The sequence below is a fragment of the Pempheris klunzingeri genome, chromosome 12, assembly GCF_042242105.1.
Source record: "Pempheris klunzingeri isolate RE-2024b chromosome 12, fPemKlu1.hap1, whole genome shotgun sequence".
Taxonomy (NCBI): Eukaryota; Metazoa; Chordata; class Actinopteri; order Acropomatiformes; family Pempheridae; genus Pempheris; species Pempheris klunzingeri.
Genome location: NC_092023.1, coordinates 692,880 through 713,164, shown reverse-complemented (window position 1 = coordinate 713,164; position 20,285 = coordinate 692,880). Strand labels below are relative to the sequence as shown.

At 44.6% G+C, this 20,285-nt stretch overlaps 1 protein-coding gene across 1 annotated transcript; it reads left to right on the top strand.

The window, feature by feature from the left end:
- The first annotated feature begins 105 nt into the window (after positions 1 to 105).
- tasp1 (taspase, threonine aspartase, 1) lies at positions 106 to 19,456 on the top strand. The gene is made up of 14 exons (XM_070840974.1): positions 106 to 230; positions 757 to 959; positions 1,085 to 1,152; positions 2,333 to 2,401; positions 2,913 to 3,033; positions 3,821 to 3,905; positions 3,989 to 4,068; positions 4,154 to 4,260; positions 6,118 to 6,237; positions 7,020 to 7,098; positions 11,103 to 11,213; positions 12,724 to 12,831; positions 13,813 to 13,886; positions 19,364 to 19,456. The coding sequence occupies exons 2-14, from the start codon at positions 827 to 829 to the stop codon at positions 19,454 to 19,456; spliced, it is 1,248 nt and encodes a 415-aa protein (XP_070697075.1). The 5' UTR covers positions 106 to 230; positions 757 to 826.
- Positions 19,457 to 20,285: the final 829 nt, after the last annotated feature.

The following is a 20,285-nucleotide window of genomic DNA, read 5'->3' as shown; positions in this document are numbered from 1 at the left end:
TTTGTGCCACTTCATCCACGTGCGCCAGTGTTTGCGCTGCACGCACTTCCTTAGCAACGCGTGTGTGAACCAGGAAGTACTTTAGCATGCTGTAGCTAACTAGCTGCGGTTGGTTCAGAGCGGTGAAAGTTTGTCTCCGTCGGGTTTGTGAGTCCAGCTTCGGTCCGTGTGAGAGAGGCTGATGGTGGGCAGCCGGCAGTCCGGTGTCTGGTAGCAGAGGAGCGGAAACAGTACGTTTTTAATAGGTTGTTTCGTTGGTGTGTTAGCGAGCTGCTAGCTAACGAGCTAACGAAAACAGCAGACTGTTAGCTCGGCTTGAAGTAACTTGTTAGTCTCTAATGTGCCGTCCTCCTGTGTGCAGTGGACAGACAGTGACACTAACTGATACTGTAAGACTTAAAGTTTGATAACGCAGACTTTAAACTGACCTGCGTACCGACACGTTAACTGGATCATTTGGAAAGTTTAAAGCTAAAGTGAACCTTCATGGCTGCTGTCCTTCTGCTGCGAACAGGCTGTGATGTGGAGGTTTGTGAACCAGGGCTGTAAACATCCTGTTTGCTGGCTATGTGATCTCTGAACTACACTGAATGTAAATGTTTGTTCTCCCCTGACAGCTGAGTAGTGATTAATGTATGTTTTGCAAAGAGAACATTGGAAACTGTGCAGATTTCTAACTTCACCCACATAATCCATGAAGCTGCTGACTCTGATGATCCCTCTACAGTGATGCTGGTGTTTCTGTTTCTTTCACAGCTGGAAGTGAAGATGGGTTCCTTCCCTCTGCCTGATAGGCCGTGATAGGCTTGTCTAGTTATGCAGGGTTATGGAAAGTGTAATGAATTCTGCAGAAGAGCAGCAACCCTTCTCCCCCCTGGCCAACTCCTGGTCCAAGAAACAGGAAGCAAGCAAAAATCAAAAGCCAAAACTCGTTGGTGGATTTGTTTTAGTGCACGCAGGTAAGTGTGTACACCAGAATCACCTCAAAGTAAGTCAACTTGATTTATAGTACTTATATTGGTGCATCCTACAGTTATTACTTCAAGAACATTCAAACACTTCTTTTCTGATTGTTTGCTCTCAGGAGCAGGATACCATTCTGAGTCGAAGGCCAAGGAGTACAAGCATGTGTGCAAAAGAGCCTGCCAGAGAGTAAGTTTACTTCATGGGTGTTTCTGTAGAAGCTGGACATGTATGTGTGCAAACAAGCAGCACGACCCTGGACTGGGCTTATCCTCAGCCCAGCTGTAGATGTGTTATCAGTGCAACGTGGCACTTCACAGCATTTATTCAGTCATCAATTAAAGAAGCATTTCAGGGCTTTCCTTAAAGAATAGAAGAGTGGTGCTGCACCGTTACATCTAAATTGATCTATCTATGATTGATCTATCAGCCTATGTAGTCCAGTAGTTTACAGTTTAATCCTCCAGCCCTTTAAAATTCTGATCTTATCAATATTTCTATTGTCTTCAGACAGAACATGGACAACAGAACAACAACTATTGCATAATGTTTGAGCTTCATCAGTGAGATATTGGGATTTCTTCTTACTGAAGTTTGCTGCGGTTGGAGGGGGGGGGCATGTGTGAACAGCCGTCATTTCATATATTCTCAGTGAGATTCCAATCTGTGTTTTGGCAGCACCTCTCGAACACTGCAGTGTTCTCGTTTAGAAGTCGTTCCAGTTGTCATTTGGCCGTGTTTAGAGCATTTTGCCGTTGGAACATAACTCTCTGTTTTTGGCGCCCTAAAGCAGGTTCCAGCAGAATGTCCTAATATTTGTTTTTCAGTCCGTACAAGTTCCTCTGTGGTGCTGCTGTCACCCTCACTTTACATCAGGAGTGGTGTTTTCATCAAGTATGTTTTATTAAAGAAGGAATTCAAGAAGACATGAGAACAGAGTCTTCATTCATTTAGAAAACATAAAGCAAGAGAATACAGCTCATGACTGTACATGTCTTTATTCACACATACACAGACAAGGCAAACTTCATGTTTCAGTCCAGGATTCTTATTGCACGTTTTATGCCTGTTTGTGGCCCAGTTTTATCTCTCATTAGGAGCTTTGGATGAGGTTTAATCCAAATTACCTCTGTATAAAATGTTTTTTTCTGTTTGTTGGTGAGCAGGATATGTAGGTGTTCCAGCACACGCACTGTAGTGTGATTATGTAGTGGCTATAAAACAAAATTGGTGCCTTGAAGACACTTAAAATCATTCATTTTTATCCACTCCTCATCAGGACGAAGGCTGAAACCAGCAGTGGGTGAACTTGGTGCTTTGACTGGAAAGCTATTGCACTTTTAACCAGCTGTCTGTGTGTCTCTTCCAGGCTGTGGACCGGCTCAAAGCTGGCGCACTTGCGGTGGAAGCAGTGGCTGCAGCGCTGGTTGAACTCGAGGTTTGATGATTATGATCCAGTTTTATTTATTCTTTTTGATGTAGAGTCAACCTTTATCAAAGATACCCCGTGTACATAATGTAGGAGAAATAGTTTTAGGCCCTGATTGGACTTTAAAAAGAAAAACAACATCCAAAAAATGCTGCTGACGGCGTGAACAGAGGAGCTGGAGAGCCTCGTTTGTCCTGAAGTCAGACAGACCACAGAAGTGTTTTAGGCTCTGATTGTTGGTGTGTTACGGTGAGTGGTTCACCAGCTGGAACTGTTGATTCATGATGTTATGAAATATTTGTAAATGTCTTGTTTTAAACCACACCCTGTATTCCATGTTGTCACAGTCAGTACTGACTGTTCTTTTACAGTAGGACACTGGGCCAAAGAGAGAGCGACCCTCCTGGTTAAACTACAGAACAATAAAGGATTACTTAGCGTCAGCAGATTAGTATTGACAGTATGGCTCATCACAAAACCAGTTTTATTCTACAGTCTGCATGTTTTTAATTGTTCTCAGGACTCTCCTTTTACAAATGCGGGCATGGGCTCCAACCTTAATTTGTCAGGGGAAATTGAATGTGATGCCAGTATCATGGATGGGAAGTCACTGCATTACGGCGCCGTGGGGGCCATCAGCGGTGAGTTACTACACGTGTGTTCATGAAATACTGTTCTGTTGTTGTGGCACCGAAGCTCCGTCACCTGGAAGTCATGGACATGAGTCAAGTTGACTGTGGGTCGACGCTGAGCTGATTTTCTTTCTACCATCTCAGAGTTTGTAGAGATTGTGAGGGATTTGGCTTCATTCGTCTTTACAATGTGGGACCACCCACTTTTACCTGGAGAACAACCAGGAATGCTGTTAACGTGTACACGTCAGCATACTCGGAGAGTTTTCCTTGAAGACTTTCAACAAAAGCCCTTTTTTTTTTTTTTTGCAAGACCTTGAGATTTATTCCAACCAGCAGCCTGGGGGTGAAAGCTGGCACTTAACATTTAGTCCAAAAGACAACATATTGTTTTTATTACCACGTCTGCATCATGCAACAGTTAGCCACAGAATTTGTACATGATGAATGAAACTTTGTTGGCTAGATATAAAATGAATACCTGCCAGCCTGTGTTTCTCATTAGCTCACAGAATTCAGTGAGATGTGCTTAAACAGGCAGAAAGCAGCCCAACATTCAAAGGTGTGATTTCAATGGCAAAATGAGGAAAAATGTGCATTACTGCAGAGAAAAGTCCAACAACAGACTTGGTCTGGTCTGTTAATGACTCCTTTATTCCTTTTATTGAAATACCAATACTTGGCCCATATTGATTTGATTTGAATGATTACTGCGTGTGGTTGCAAAGTCTGATCATAAAGTGTCTTGACTTGTTTACGCTGTGATACGCTGTGATAATTCTGCCTTGTCCTTCAGGTATTAGGAACCCAGTCTTAGCTGCAAACCGTCTGCTGAGTGAAGCACAGAAAGGGAAACTATCAGCTGGCAGAATACCACCCTGGTGATTATCATGGGTATTGATTAGTATCATAGTCATGTGACTGTGTCCACTTTTATGGATGTCGATTGTTTTTCCTTTGTCAGTTTTTTAGTGGGGCGAGGAGCACATGATTGGGCAGTCAGCCATGGAATACCGCCGTGCCCCTCAGAGAAAATGGCCACCAGTGAGTTTTGTTGCACTGATTCAGAAATACGCTTCATTTAAGAGATCAATTTTCTGTTGTCCTGAATTCACCTCTCCGCACTCAGAGTTCAGCTTATCTGCGTACAAGAGGAACAAACGAAAGATGGAGCTTGCAGAGAAAATGGACACAGGATATAATCAGACAAAGAAGAGACGACAATCAAGTGAAAATGTGAGTACTGTGTCGGCAGGTAGAATAAGATGAATAGTGTGCTGGGAAGAATCAAAGCTATCGAGTGTTCAAACTTAAGAGGAGCAGCAGTAAGAGCAGGGGGTTTTCTCCAGAGTCACACATACTCAAAATTCACCAGTGGATCCGTCATGGCTGCCACGACCGATGAACCTGGTTTGCTCCTAAAGTCGGTCTCATCGTGCTTATAGACCAGCACACAGACTCTAAACCAGCAGAGGAGTGTGGGGGTGTAGTGCATCAAACTGAATTTTAAAAAATGCAGGAAACATCAAGTGGAAACATCAAGTAGATGATCTTTTATGCGAGGAAGGAATTTACCAACTCTACACGAATATCAAAATATCTTGTGCCAGTGATGTTGTCACATCCTCTCAGGGTCATCAGAGGAAATCACAGGTCATCACAGAGCGGCCAAGAAACCATTAAAGTGTTGACAGGAGTCAGAGCGAAGCTCCGGTGCCCTGATGAGGAGCTGAGCAGGAAGCAGTGAAGCACAGGGTGGGACAGCCCACTGTGCTTCACTGGACCTGCACTATTGTTTATTTGGTTCAGTCACATTAATCCTCAGTATTGATGATATATCCATAAAAAGAAAGTGTAACAGCTAAGATGAATTCTTTGTTGACTTAGGGAAGTGATCTATGATTAAATGATTGATTATCGTGTCACATGGCTCTTTAGCCTAATGAGAGTTTAAGGTTTGAGCTGCCCTCTCCTCCCATCTGTCTCTCTTGTGTTTACACAAACTGTTTGACCTATTAAAGATTCATTTGAATTGATTTGGTGTAATTAAGCCACCGCTGATGTGGACATAACTAATACTGCTGTTCACATGCATGCCATGTTCAGGGCTTTAGGGTATTTCACAGGAATTTGGCATCAGCTTTGTCTTTAATTTTTACTCTGCCATTGACATGTAAAGTCAATTAACAGGAAATAACCTCCTTTTGAAGAATGGTTATTAGAGACTTGCGGGTTCACCAAAAAGCATTATTGCAGCAAGTCTGGTTTTAATTTTCATACACAATGTTCTTTGTATCCCTCTGTCTTTTTGCCAAGCAATAAAATCTTTCCATTCTTTCTTTTAGTGCAATATAGGCACCTGTCTCATGGTGTATAGCTGCAGTGTTGTTCAGGAAACCCTAAAGCATATCAGCACAACTCCAAAGGTGCCCTTAGGTTTTCCACTGGGTACGTACGATGGGTTTTATCATTTAAGGACGCTGATAAGGATCGACAGGATGGTCTTTGTAGCGTTTGAAATAGCTGGCTGTGGTTCTGTTTGGCCTCTGAAGCCTGGAGACGGGGCTGATTTAGGAGAGCACAAGACGTTGAGAAATGCTGCTGCCTTTTTTTTCACTCTGGCTCTTTAATCCAGGGTTCAGTGAAGACCTTTGGTTTCTGGTGGGACTGGATCACTCTGATCATGTATCATAATGCCATTTTGCACATTTACCCTGTAGAGCTCCATTTATCATGACGTCTGAGTCATGATGGCTCACAAACAAGTCCCTACCAAAGCAAACTGCAATCAGGGACAGAAAAGAGCTGATTAAAATCACAACAGCACATTTTTAATGAAAGATGAAGGGCAAGGAAGAATGATTCATAAACTCATGCAGAGCTCTCTTAGTTCTGGAAAGTCAAAGACAGTCCCAGACCATGCCTGACTGGATGTGGATGTTTGGATGTCTCCTGTTCTGTTGGCTAAAAGTGTCACTGGAGAACGATTCTCATGTGAATCTGTCTGTCTGTGTGTGTTTGTTTCTCCTCTCCCTCTCTCTCTCTCTCTCTGTCTCTCTCTCTCTCTCTCTCTCTCTCTCTCTCTCTCTGTAGGAGAACGGTTCAGGGTGCCTCGACACGGTGGGAGCCGTTGTGGTGGATCTGGAGGGGAATGTAGCCGCAGCGGTGTCCAGTGGGGGTCTGGCCATGAAGCACCCCGGCAGGGTGGGCCAGGTAGTCACACCCTCCTCCCCTGTCCTCTCTGTCCTCAGCTCCTGTAAATAACAGATGTTTATGGTACATGAGTTAAGACTGAGCCAGGCCTGTTTTCAGAGACATGGTACCATATTTGGTACCATTGTGTATCATCTCTGATTTTACCTTTACATCGCTGTATTTAGAGGACACCCACGTGAGTGTTACGATGACGCTCTGTGCGTCCAGTCTCCTTTTTATTCCTCTAGTGGCCTGAACTTGGCCTGGCTTCAGATCAGGGGTTGTTAGTGAACAGCTCTTACCAAAGAAACCTCCCAGCCTACTGATCCCCTCCCTTTGTTTCAACCTTTGCCATGTTAATCTTGCATTGCTGCTGTCTGATGTTATTAATAGAGCTTAACTTTTGTCCGGATAGTCTAAATAAATCCTAGTAGAACATTTATGTGCTGAAAGTCTTTGACTTTGAAGCAGCAACACTTGTGAGTTTGCACTGACAACAGAATGAGTGAATGGGTGGGATTTACTGCCTTGACCTCATTAACATTATCGCTGGTAAAAAACCTGAAGCTCAGAGCAGCAGAGTTATGAGTATGGCTCGCTGTTCTAGTGTAGTTAATGATGTGGAAATGTAAATTAGCATGCAGTGACCACCCCTGCCTGCAGTGTGAGTTTTAAATTCATTTATTCAGCCATGAGCATGCCTTTCTCTTATTACTTATTTTCTAAACAGAGATATTAAAGTTAAACAACAGCAGAACTACTTTGCATCCAAAATAGCCTCTTTTCCTTTCTTTTCTCAGGCTGCACATTATGGATGTGGCTGCTGGGCTGAAAATGCCTGTAATATGAACCCTTACTCTACAGCAGTGAGTACCTCAGGTATACCACAGCACTCCCTACCACCTCCTTCACACTGTGTGTGTGTGTGTGTGTGTGTGTGTACCACTGGCCTGCCTTTTGTTTTGGAGATGATATGAATCAGAAAGAGAAATGAGATGTGAGCCTCCTATTTATCATCAGTGTGTCAAACTTCAAACAGCCTGATAATACTTTCCGATGACCTCCAACCGTCAACCAACCAAATTCCAGCGGAGTGATTCTCATCAGTCACTTCCTCGACTGATTGAGTCATCGTTCTCTGCTCTTTGTTAGTCAGCTGCGTGCCAGGTGCTTTGCAGAGCTCTTTGGATTTGCAATGACATGTGACACCTGCTGTAGATGATATGATATGATATGATATGATATGATATGATGTGATATGACATGATGGAGGCAGGACGGCTGGCAGAGCAGCTCTAAGGTGGTAAATGTGCAATCAGAAGTGAAGTTATCTGGACTCGGATCATAACTTCGCTGGCACCAGTGGTTCAAATACTGGTACAAATACCTCTATGAATTTATGTTGGTACAATAAATAAATAAGGTTTATAGTTAGGAATTCTACATTATATGAAGAATTCTACATGTACAGTTTTAGGAAAGTTGGCTGGCAACAGTTTTTGTTGAATGTTTTATTTCTTTAAGTTCTATTTATTGAGGAATGCAGCTGGCTGTTGTTCCTCTGAAAGCAGAAGGGAGAAGCTGAACTTCTCCATCTGGCAGTCTTCTGGGTTCCCGTTGCGGTTAATAGTGGCCATCAAGATTTAAGGTTTGAAAGTCTGTTAATGCTTGTCAATAACTTATCAGGAAAGTAGAGCTATTTAGACAGCTCTGGCTGCCTCAGATGTTATCGTATCGTATGTATCGCTGGAAATAAAGTACAACCTCGTATATTTTAGTCTTTAGTCATCCATTTTATTTTAATAGTCTTACCGGGAAACAAGGATGTTTGAAACTGTTCGATCCTGACTTTTTACTCTTCTAGAGAAAATAAAAATGCATTTAACAAATTAAAAAACTAACAAACAGTAAAGCAGGTCATTAGAGCTGATCGGTCAGTTACGACGTTCTCCAGTCTGTTATTTCTGAATAACAGATCGTCGTCATGTGGACTTGTAGTCAGATTGGTACTGTGGGTGCAGTTCTGATAGCAGAAGCATGAAAATGACCTCTAATGTATAAAATAGTTTTTAAGTCTGTACTTTGTGTCAAATGATTGATTTCCTAGTATGAAGCTGTGTGATAAGCAGAACGAACCGTTTTAGGATGATTCAGGTCCTGCGTCACGCTGTAATGACCAGCTCTACGTTATCAGTGACTGCTGAGGTTTTCTTTTTGGCAACAAGAGCCTCATGAACTTTGTGATTAAAAGTGCTTCAGCCTTTACAAGTCTGCTGTCACAGGAGCGGGGGGGGCGTCTCCTAAAGTGGCTCTGCAGGGCTCAAACTAATGCACAGAGTCAGCTGGACAAAGACATCCTGCCATTTCAAAAACAAGTTGCATGTTTTATGCATCGTATCCAACCATGCCTTTGTGTCTCCAAAAGTTAGAGTGGATCCCTCTTCTAGCTGAAAGCAGCATTGCTGCTTGTGAGCTGTACGGTCTTGAGTGGGAGGTAGGGAGGGTATATTAGCCCGCTCCTTTAAGATGTGTAGACGTCTGTGACATAGCTCCTGGGGAACATTAAAACCTTTTGATGTGGATCTGTAGCCTAATGCACGTCAGTGCGGACGAGCTGATTTGATGGGACAGGCTGGAGCTTGACTCATATGTTCTTGGGCCACTGAGACAGGCGGCATTTTGGACGTTTGAATATGATCACCAGCAATCAGTGAGACATTCAGGGTAGTAAACACTAATTCTGGCCCTATCGTTCTATACAAACACTTCTTACCACTTTGAACTTGTCCTCTGCAGCATAAAGCTGTTTAGAGACCGATCCACCCTGTATTTATCACCCTGAACAGACTGTATATCATGACTAATTATTCCAGTTGATGAAGTGTAGATTCTTGCTCTGTATGTATTTTCACCTCATCCTGTTTTCCTATATTGTGGCTTTCCTTTGATGCTGCTTAAAAACAGCTTTCCTTATGGGTATGGAGCACATAATGTGTGTTCCAGTACAACACCTGTTTTTAATTTCCTAACATGAAAGGCATTCCCCTCAGAAGAAACAGAAAAACAGTCCTTTGCATTCGGACACGAGGAGTATGATCCTCGCTATATGTCACCCTCTCCTCCCCTCCCCTCACCCCCTCCGTCCCGCCCCCATCATTCTTGTCTGTTTTGTAGTATGCGGCTCATGTAGGTCTTTGTTTTATATGCGCTGACTGCTCCGCCTGGCCTTTTCTTTGCTGTGGCCAGTGAGAGAGGAGCTCTCAAACTCTGCTGTTTACTCCTGCTGCTGTTGGCTGTCACATACTGTGTCTTTGTTTGTTTCCTTTTTACATTTCTCTGCTATTAAGTAGCTGCATTTCCAGTTCAACTGTTTGTGCTGCCACAGCGTGCAGTTCTCCGGGGACTCAGCGGTTTATGGTAAACACATTACAAAAGGTGCAGTACCTGGCCAAGCCGGCGTTCTGCTCTCGTTAGAGAAGAACGTCAGATTGCTCCAGGCATCTGGTCTCCACAGTTACCGACCTACATTCAGTTCTGTTGTAGTTACCTGATATTTTATGGGGCCTTCATTTGTGTTTACAGAAACAACAAGGCTATATTCTTAAGTCTTAATGGGTTTTCACCGGAGCCTCTGCCAGATGTGTTTCTTTGAGATTTCTTGTCTTTGTCCTGAATAGAGGCAGACTTTACATGCAGAAGATCTTATTGTAAGCATGCAGCTTGCATTCAATACCTGTATTTTACAATATGTGTGTTTGGTTCATTAGGCAGTAAGTAGCATGTTATCTCAGATATAAAAAAGCACACCTGCTATGTTTTGGCTGGGAAGTGGCAGAGGATAAGGTGAGACATTGGTACAGGCTGCCCAGGCTTTTTATGGTTTGCTTGAAGGCTAAACAAAATGCTTTGTTTCTCTCCTTTGACTTTTGTGTGTACCACACACTGCATCAGTGAAGAGCATCAGACAGACCAGGTGCTAATTAGAGCCCAGCCTGCAGGCAGCGCTCGGACAGGATTTGAATTGAATCGGAGGGTTTGGTTTGATCATGAATAAAATGTTTGAACACTTTTTAACTCTCTGCTTCGATGCTGCTGTTTTGTTTCTGTGTCACAGATGAAACGATCAGTTTTAGATTTGGCACGTTGTTGCCACTGTTTCATTTCTTAACACCCACTGCTGGTCTAGAAAATAGTCTCTTCCTGTTTACCTTCCATATTTGAATGATATTTTTTGTGTTTGGCTATGAAAGCCAAGTACCACGTCTCTAAAGAGTATGTGAACATGCTGATGTATCACCTGTTCATTTAAATCTGGTGTGCTAAATGTGTAATGGTGATATATATTATAAGTATACATGCACATACTACAGTTACACAGTGATCCAGATAGTGGAATTAATACGTGGTGGGCGCTGTTTAAAATTCCCAGGCCAGCTGGGAATCTGGGCAGGGAAAACTGAAGCGTGTGCCCATGAGCAAGGCAGCTGTGCTTGGATCCCATAGCTGCTGTCATCATAAATACATAAGGACATAATAAAACTACTGAGAGCACGCTGAAGTGACTGCAGTAGCACCGGATCTTTTGTCCGAGCTGAAAAAGCAATCGTTCCATTGCATTGTGCTCCATTACGTAACGTAATAAGCAGATCTATTGGAAAAATGTGATCTTTGTAATAGGTTTTGCGTATCAAAGCATAGTATTACTGATTCATGAATTCATATAAACAAGATGTGAAATATTAAGACGTGATTAGCACCATACAACGTTTTAAAGAATGAATGGTTTGTACTTCAGGTGCTCCAGCTTGATTGAAGGCATGCTGTAACAAAGAAATGAGTTTGTACAAGTTAATATAAAGTGTCTTGTGTGTGTGTGTTGCCAGGCTGTGGAGAGCATCTGATTCGCACCATGCTGGCACGGGAATGCTCTGCTGCCATGCAGTCTGAAGATGCCCACCAAGCACTGCTGGAGGCTATGCAAACCAAGTTCATCAGTGAGTCACCCACACGCAGCCTGGTTCCCACTCCTGTCCATACACTCGCATTAGCCGGCCAAGAACGTGTTTGCAAGGAACACAATTATGCACGGAGGGAATTAAACTAACAAACAGATGTTGCATAACATAAAGAATGAGCTAACAACTGGAAACATTGGAAATAATAGAGACAGCTTTTGATTTATGGATCGTTCTCGCTGTTTAAACAGCCTTCAGTCGCTCCACACATTACAGCTGACAGCCACAGACAGTTCTGGAAGACAGAATTGTTTTGTTGAAACTTCATGTGAAGATGTAATTCTTCTGCTATATTCTCAGAAGTGGTCAGTTTTAGAAAGTCTTGTTAACTGTGTTTGCTGCGCCTGTGAATGACCACTGGGATGGCTCCGAGAGGGCCGAGCACAGGGAGGAACATGTGGGAACATGTGGTGGTTTCTGCCTTGTTTTGGCCTCCTTTAGAAGTCCGTCCCAGTTTGGCTTTGTCATGGACATCTGTAACAGCAAGACGTGTGGAAGGGATGGATGAAGTCAGTTTGAAGTTAATTCTTGTGTTCCATAAAGCCTGCTTTAGTGAGAGCAGTGGTGTCTGTGTGTCTCTGGTGTGGAGGCACATTCTCTAAATATAACAGTAACTGTCACTAGAGATACACCTACCAAGCAACACATACACATATCATTTATTCTTCCTCTATTGTTGTGGGTAGAATAATGGTGAACATTAAAGCATAATTGTTGTGCTCTCATGTTCATAACATGCAATGCTTTCAGCCTTATTATGGAATGTTTAACAAAAGATATTTAAGAGCCTTTTCAACATGTAAAACAAATAGCAGACGTTTATGTGACTGTCATACAAGCTAGACTGAAAAAGTGTTTTATGGAGTGAAGGAAACATTACAACAAAGAGACAATGGCATCCAGACACAACAATGTTTTCATCAAATGCACCATTGGTCCTGTTTTCCTTCCACTTGTTGCTCTGCTGAGACTTTTGAGGACGCTCTGTAGCTGTTTATGGTTTGTTCTTTTCCAAACCAAGCTTTATTCTTTTCCTTTATTGCCCCACTCTAATCTGCCAATCCAAGTTTTTTAGTGAACACAGCACCTCATTCAAGTCCGGCTCCTTTAGTCCTTTAGGAGTTTAGTCAGGGAGCGAGAAAGGTCCTCACTCCACACAACAGATTGTTGTTAGTTCTGTGGAAGTAAGTGTGAAGCTGGGTGTATTATGTTACCGCCTGTCATTATCTTATTGTGCTAAAGCCTGCTCATATAAATGGAGTGAAATATTTTTTATCAAGAAGTCTAAATAAAATAAACACATCAAGACAGAATAATAGACTTCAGTTGTTGAACTTGAGTGGAAGGATTTTCCCTCTGATCACTGTAATTGGATTAAAATGTCTGTTTTGTAAAGTCTTCTCATGTGTTCTCCTGAAAGCATACAAGAGCAGAACTGTGTGATTTTCACCATGTTTGAGGTCTCCTGTGGTGTTTTCTGTGTGACCAGGCTCACCCTTCCTGGCCAGCGAAGATCGTGTTTTGGGTGGGGTAATCGTCCTGCGCTGCTGCAGATGTGTGGAACCCCCGCCATCTCAAAATATTCAGGGTATACTGGGTAAGACACTCATCTCTGATGGCTCTCAGACCTCCACAGCACAGCTTACAGAGGAGAAGATCAATCATCAGATAAATGGGGAGGAGGGGGGGGGCACTGTGGCTTCCCTGTCGGGTGGTCTGTGTTTTAACTTCGGCACAATCAGCTCTGGTTTCACACCCTCCGTCTCAGATTCACACAGAGACCTCCCACTGTGGAAGCAACAGCTAATGTTCACAGCAGTGGAGGCGCTCTGAACGCTGCTAGAGTGATCTTTCTACCTGGAGCTTCTGAGGATGATCCTTCCTCTCTCAAAGATACCTTCATGGAGACGGACTCAGTCTGGAGTCTGTCCAAAGTTTAGGCCTCGTCACTTTCCGCTGGGTTTTAATGTCGCCCTCTTCCTCCAGTGTTTATTTGAACATGCTGTGTGCCAAACCTTAGTGTTAAAGTTCACTAGAGCAGATATTTCTCCCCTGTAGGAGGAGAGACATGATGACTAGTGAAGTGCTATTTATATTCTACATTAAATCCACTTGAGTAATAAAATTGTCCAGAGTATCACTTACTCGGTGACGTCCAGGCCCTGTTTGATGCTGTTTATGGAGCGTAGCCCTAGTGCAGAGTGTGGACTGCTGAAGGATCTGTGTTGATTTACAAGAACAAACAGTAGGTCAACCACATCCTTCGAGTGCTGTAATTGAGTTTTTACTCTGCCTCACAAGTTCTACCTTCCTTTGCAGTCACGTCGCAGCTCCAAATCATATATTTCCATGATAATGGGCATGCTCAGGGTTTACCACAGTTTAGCACGCTGAGTCACCTGCCAAACCTTTTTCCTCTGGCAGATGGGAACTGTTGATTTCTGCTCATGTTTTACTTTAGTGGCAGTCTGTCGTCTCCCCACACGCTTGCTCTGCACCCGTGCTCTTCTTATTTATGCTATTACATTTCTGTGAATGTAGATTTCTATTAATTCATCTTCTCTGTGTGTTTCCACAGTGGAGTTCCTATGGAGTCACACCACAGAGAGTATGTGTGTTGGCTACATGTCTGCCCAAGATAGCAAAGCAAAGGTGAGCTTCACAGTTAGCTTGACATACAGATGCACTTAGGCTACAGAGGGATGTAACCATCCTCACCTCAGTAACAACACTGAGACAACACGGCCGTGGGTGCATGAAGTAAACTGTATAATACTGGTCAGTGCCAGCGTCTGTTCTTTTTTGTGATTCAGTGTGGTAATATTGGTAACTGTTGAATTGGTTCTAAACTTGTTTCACAGCACATAGTTTATGTTGATTTGACAAATAGTTGCTGCTGACGGGTTTCACCGGGGGTTAATTGGGGTTAAACAACTTTCTGATTCTTTATTCTTTTATTATATAAGAAGATGAGAGAGCAGTCAGTCCTTCTCCTCCTCCTCCTTCTTCTTCTTCCTCCACATGTAGAGTTTTAATGTCCTGAGAAGCAGCAGGCTCTGTCCCTGCTAACTGCACCCCTAGCATCTTCTGTAGAGACAAATCCCTCCCGTGATAGTCACACTGGAGCTGGTTCATGCTGTCACCAGGAGGAGCTGCTGGAGGAGCGACCAGTATGTGATCCCTCACCGGCTTCCCCCTTCAAACCCTGAAGGTTTTTGTGTCCGTGGCAGAGCTAAGCCAAAGCCCAGGTCCCTGTGGTCACAGGCAAGAATCTCTGCCCTGCAGCACCTGTGCTGCCTCTCTTGGTCGGTATGTCGTCTGTTGGCAGCGATGCGTTTGGATTATGGGACTAAAGACCTTTGCAGAACTCTTCTAAATAGAAGATAACACTGTGAATGTTTGACTTTGGTCCTGAGCTCCTCCTCCAGGACGTTAACTCACCAAAATCAGCAGCAAAACTCCAGTGCACGAGTTGTTTGTCCATGTGGCTCTAAAGCAACGCGGCTCGGTGTCAGTGCTCCGCTCTCTTGGCCCTAAATGGAGTCTCAGCTCAGACTGATTTGTTTGGCTGGTGTATCTCTGTCACTCTCTATAAAGAGAGGGCACTGTTGTTCAAACCTGGTTCAGATTTCAAAGTGTTTGCCCTCCGTCCCGTCTCCCCGCCCCCTCACCCGTCCTCTCTGTCTCTTGCTCTATCTTGCTCGTCACTCCCCCTCTCTGGCCCTACCTGGTCCTAAAGTACCGTAAAGTTTACTGAAAGTCCGGCACCACTGGGGATATCGGTATCAATCTGCATACTTGTCAGATGTGCTCTGTGTATTGGGCTTTGTGGTGGAATGTGAGCATGCGAGCTCCCCTTTCACGCCTGTGCCAACGTAAAGAGGTGAACAGAGCACACTGAGCCGTGTGCCGTTCAGGGCCACTTTCACTGTTATGGTAGTTATGTGTAGTTGGTATTTCTTATGGCATATAGTAGGCACAAGCCTGCTTTGTCAGTATCTCCACATTGTTCATACTGTACTGTACTAAATCCATCTGAGCTGCAGATGGGAGGGATTCAGCTTAACGTCCTGTGATTGGTGAAGCAGAAGATGCTGTTTTATCAGCAGATAATGGAGGAGAATGTGGTTCCCAGTGAACTAATTAGGCAGAGAGGATTGACACGGAGTCAGAAAAGAGTTCCATATGTTCCTTTGCCACACGGCCACGGAAATCATGCAAACCACAAGGGAGGAGCAGAGCAGCAATGTTCAGCACCTGCAGGCTGATCCTGTTTAATTTAAACTGCAGAGAGATCCTCGGCCTGCACGCCACAGATGCATTAAAGTAAGCAGTTTAAAATCTATTGTGGTGAGCCTCACTTAAGTCATTTATGTATGCAGAACGTTCTGTATGAAATCAGTGTGTTCAGTGGGTGCAGATCCAGGAGTGTCATCTGTCAGTAGTGGTTTGTGGATCTCCTGGGAAATGGTATCCACTTCCTCCCGACAGGGCACTGGTGACACAGTGATATTGGAGAGTGCAGCCAGGAACACAGCTGCTCCACCAAACCTCACGCTGCTATCAGGGCCGAGCTGCTTCCACATGCCTCCGTGGCTCGCGCCATCTGCATACCAGAGAAACTGGCTCCTCTGTCCTTCACAGCTCCACACTGGGCGCAAAACTAGGCTTTACCCGCCGCTCCCCAGCTGGGCCAGAGTTTCCCCACAGTCCCTGCCAACATATCATCCACTGAGAGGACGCCATGTGAGAGCATCTGTTTTCCCTCCAGTACGGTAACCTTCAGAAAGCCAGAGAGAGCCTTAGCGCAGCCATCCCCAGTCTGCTGTCTGTCAGAGGGGGGCAGGAGGGGGCACCTGCATGTCCCTGGTGTTGATGCATAACACGCTCATCCAGTGAAGACTTTCTTGACTGTTTTTTGGTAAATACTTGCTGAAGAAAACGTGATAAGGACTGGTGCTCCCATCGCCTGAGTAACTGATCCTGAGTTCTTCAGCGCCCTGAAGATTTCATATAGAACCAGAACCATCGGCGGCCTCAGCTGCTGTTCTACAGACATTCCTCCCATTCCTATTAGCATCCCACAGGGTGTTTCTATCCAGCCAGAGTCCATCTTGCTCTGCTCCTCTGTGATAAGGACATGAAAGGGCTGATGCACAGTAGCAGGAGTATTTAGGGCAGAGGTCAGGCTGGATTTATACTGTAAGAAGTCGACTTCTCTCTGACTCTGTTTTAACACTCAGATTTATATGTGTATATTTTGTCTGACAAATGACATACAGTCATAAACTCAGGAGAACAGTGAAGCGTGCTGTAGCTTAGTCCAACTGTTTTAGATGTCAGGTCAGTTTTTCAGACGCTGCTGGCAGCTCCTCTGAGTTTTTCTTCTTACTTTTCAGTCAGATGTTGTTTCAGGGGAAAGTTAAGTCTTTTGACATTAGACTGTAAAATAGCTATAAAGCAGCAGTTCTGCAGAGGGAGAGCATCTGGTTTTATTCAGACGCTCACCTGTGTTTGCACTGGAGAGGACATCAGAGCAACACGAAGCTGCACGGACAGGTTGGTGGCGGCGCTTCAGAAACAGTTGGACTATTGTTTTATTGTTTCTCATGATTGGACAGATGAAAGACGTGTAGGATTCACAGCAGCAGCAGCAGCAGCAGCAGCACGGCCAGCTCAGCTCCGTCCTCCTGGACATCATTACCACTTTAAAGCTTTAGCTGCTCAAATTGTGTGAGGCCAGAAACAATCCAATAGCATGTAGTTACTGTCTGCTTTGTGTCGAACACGACAAATGCCTTTTATTATGGTGCATTTTGTTTTTATTATCCATCTTGCATGGAGAATAAATAGCATATGATTGTTTTTTTTATTTTAAAGAAAGAAATGTGAAAACCACAACACAGACACGGCGGCACAGTCACAGAGCTAAATTTATCCTTTGGCCAACACTGTGGTGTTAATGTGTGGCTCCTCCAGCTCCTAAACACATTCATATCACCAAAGAATGTTGTTTTGCTCCCACAGATACAATAGAACTGTGTTTCTTCACGTTATGTTTTGACTCGGTCCTGTCATGTGGTCACTGCAGTCACTGCGTGTCATGCTGGTTACCGTCTTTCTTTAGGTTTGCGTGTCTTCATTTTTATGTCTTACTATCTAGCCCAGATATACGATTCTACATTCTGTTGCTCCTCTTTCAACCTCACCAACTTTCTAATTAGTCTTTGCTGCTTCTCTAAACAAGGATTAGTTTAAGAAGTGAAGTGGAGCTGAAGTTATTGTGAAGGAGATGTTGAGACATCAGACGATCTTAAAACCACTTTAAATTAGTGATTGGATGGTGTTTAGTGAGTGAGTGCTGCTGATTACTCTACTGATAAGCCACTTTGGTGTTTTTGCTAGTAGAATTGAGCCGAATCAGCAAAATATTGAAGAGCTTTTCTTCATGAATCAAAAATCTGCTGCAGACTGAAAATCAAGATGTAAAACACAAAAGCTGTGAGTGTGAATGAGTCATTCAGTGTTTTCACATGAAGCTGCAGCGCTGTGTGTGTGACGCTGCCCAGGCCTGATGTCACCCAGGTGTTGGGCCTGAAGCGCCACTCATCCTCACCGCCGTGTCCCCGAAACCTGCACGCAGGAATCAGAGCCATAGTTTGTGAGGCTCCTCGCACCGCGGTGGAGTGATCGCTCCTGTCCGCTCACTGTCCACTGGGTCAGACTGAAGCCTGAAGTGAAGGGCTTGAAGGTCGTTCTTAGGGGTGAGGGTTGGGGCACGTTGTTGTCATTGTCAGACACAGTGTTCTTGTGAATTATATGAAGTCATACAGCTAGCCGCTAATTGTGCCCAGTAGTGTATTTTCAGCTGTGTTTTCAGTGTGGTACAGATTTAAAAGAACATTGCAAAGCTCTCTCCCTCTGACATGCAAACATCAAAAGGAAAACATTCAGCTTGTCACCAGTAGTTGATTATGACTCAGCTATGAAACGGTTTAAACGAGGCCTTTCTGTAACCTCGTCTTTAGAAGATGAAGGGGAGAGGATGAACCCAGAAAGGGGTCCTGCAGGCATAATAGCCCCTGAGAGCGTTGCCATGTGTGCACGGCCTCGTCTGGCTGTTGTCCTATTGTGGTGACAGTTGCCCTCGGGGTGCCGGGGGCCACGGTCCAAGCCTTCACAAAAAGAAGTCCAGTAGAGATGAAGGCGCCCGCCACTGAAGGAGTGATGTCAGGCCAATTCAGCGGCCCGGTCAATAAGTGGACGGACTCTCCCCCCGAGGCTGCAGACCGCCCTCCCCTCTGTGGAGAGAGAGAGGGGAAGGAGGGTGACGGCAGGGAGAGTCGGTCACCTTTGATCCCCGGTTGAAGTATCACTCTCGTCTTTACAGCTGTGTTTGCCCCCACCCCCTCCTCTTCCTCCCCTTTGTCTCAGCTCAAACACAGAACAGCAGCGGTCTGTTCCCTTAATCCACTCTGTCTCTCTATAAATACTCACTTGGCATCTCCGGGCCTCAGGGGAGCGTGTCCATGATGCAGCGGCAGTCCTCCATTCATCACCCTCGTCTGTGATAGTATTTGGATTTAAATTGTATTAACATGTAGCCCACTAAAGCTTTGGTGCCCCCGTCATCCTTGGAGCTGAGTGATGTCCTTCAGTCGGCCCCAGTGCTGTCAAATCAGAGGAGAAAGGATGACCGTCTTTACGCCTTTGTGGGGAATTCATTCAGTTTGGACGCACGCAGAACCACAGACGTGCAGCTGGGGGGGGGGTGCCAGAGTGATGGGGCATCATGAGTGCAGGGAAGGAGCCCTCAGGCCTCGGTGCTACATTTAGCCCGTAGCTGTGCGCTAATCATGAACCAGATGTGATTGTTGTCCAGGCTCTGTGTTGGTGTCCCATGGTGGTAGCGTTGGACTGTTCGGGCTGCTCACTCGCTGCAGTGCCCCCCCCAGCGAGGGTCACACTGACCTGCGGCAGGAAAACACAGAGTCTGATCCAGACGCTAAACCTTCTCAATGTTTGCTCCATTTATGTTGTGAACCCCCCCATGCAGCCCCCTCTCAGCATGTAGGTGTTGTTCCCTGGATGATTTCCTCACCGTGTGAATATTCTTTTGTTGCCTGCAGACACACATATCCAGATTACCGCCTGGGACTGTTCCTGGACAGTGTTTGGCCATCGAGGGAGGTGTGTGTCGACTGATGAGTGTTGTGGAGTGAGCTGCAGTCGTCGTCCTCCTGGGCTTCTTCAGCAATACTCCACCACAAACCCCCTGCACACACACACACACACACACACACACACACACACACACACACACACACACACCTCCCTCACCTTCCCACCACCTGTGTGATGCCAGAAGTAATAAGCTTTAGCTGTTTTAACAGGAAGGAGGGCTGTTAGCTTCTACTTAGTGCACTTACAGGACTTCCCTTTGCCACTGTCTGCCTCCAGCATGTCCTCTATGCCAACCGCCCCCTCCGAGCCCTCCAGTGTCACCTGGATCACACTTGATGCACCATTGCCTTGATGCACCTTTCTTCTCTTTGTTACTCTTCTCCGACTTAAAGTGGCACCCTTCCTTTTTTGTATATAAGTTATGATTTAGGAAAACAGGGTGGATGTTCATGTTGTTTTGTATCGCTGAACAGATGTGACTATTTTCAGACGTTTAGGAATTTCAAATGTAAGATCTTATTTTGTCCTCAAAATACTTTTGAAGTCAAAGACGATGTCAGATTGCACCTTGTGGAATGCCCTGTACTCAAGCTAACTGTTATGAATGAAGCATTTCTAGCTGTGAGGCAGTGAACAGTGATGATAAAAGCTATTTAACGATGTTAACGCGTATAGATCAACTTCCACGTACTCGTACACACGTGTTGTTATTAATCTCCAGAATACTGTATAATGTAGCATAACGTGCATCTTAGATCAGGATGGATTTTATAACCATTTCAGCCATAGAATGCTTTGCTTTGATCGTTTTGAAATGTGAATACACAGCTATTGCATGTACAACATCTACAGTAAGCCACTTTCTGT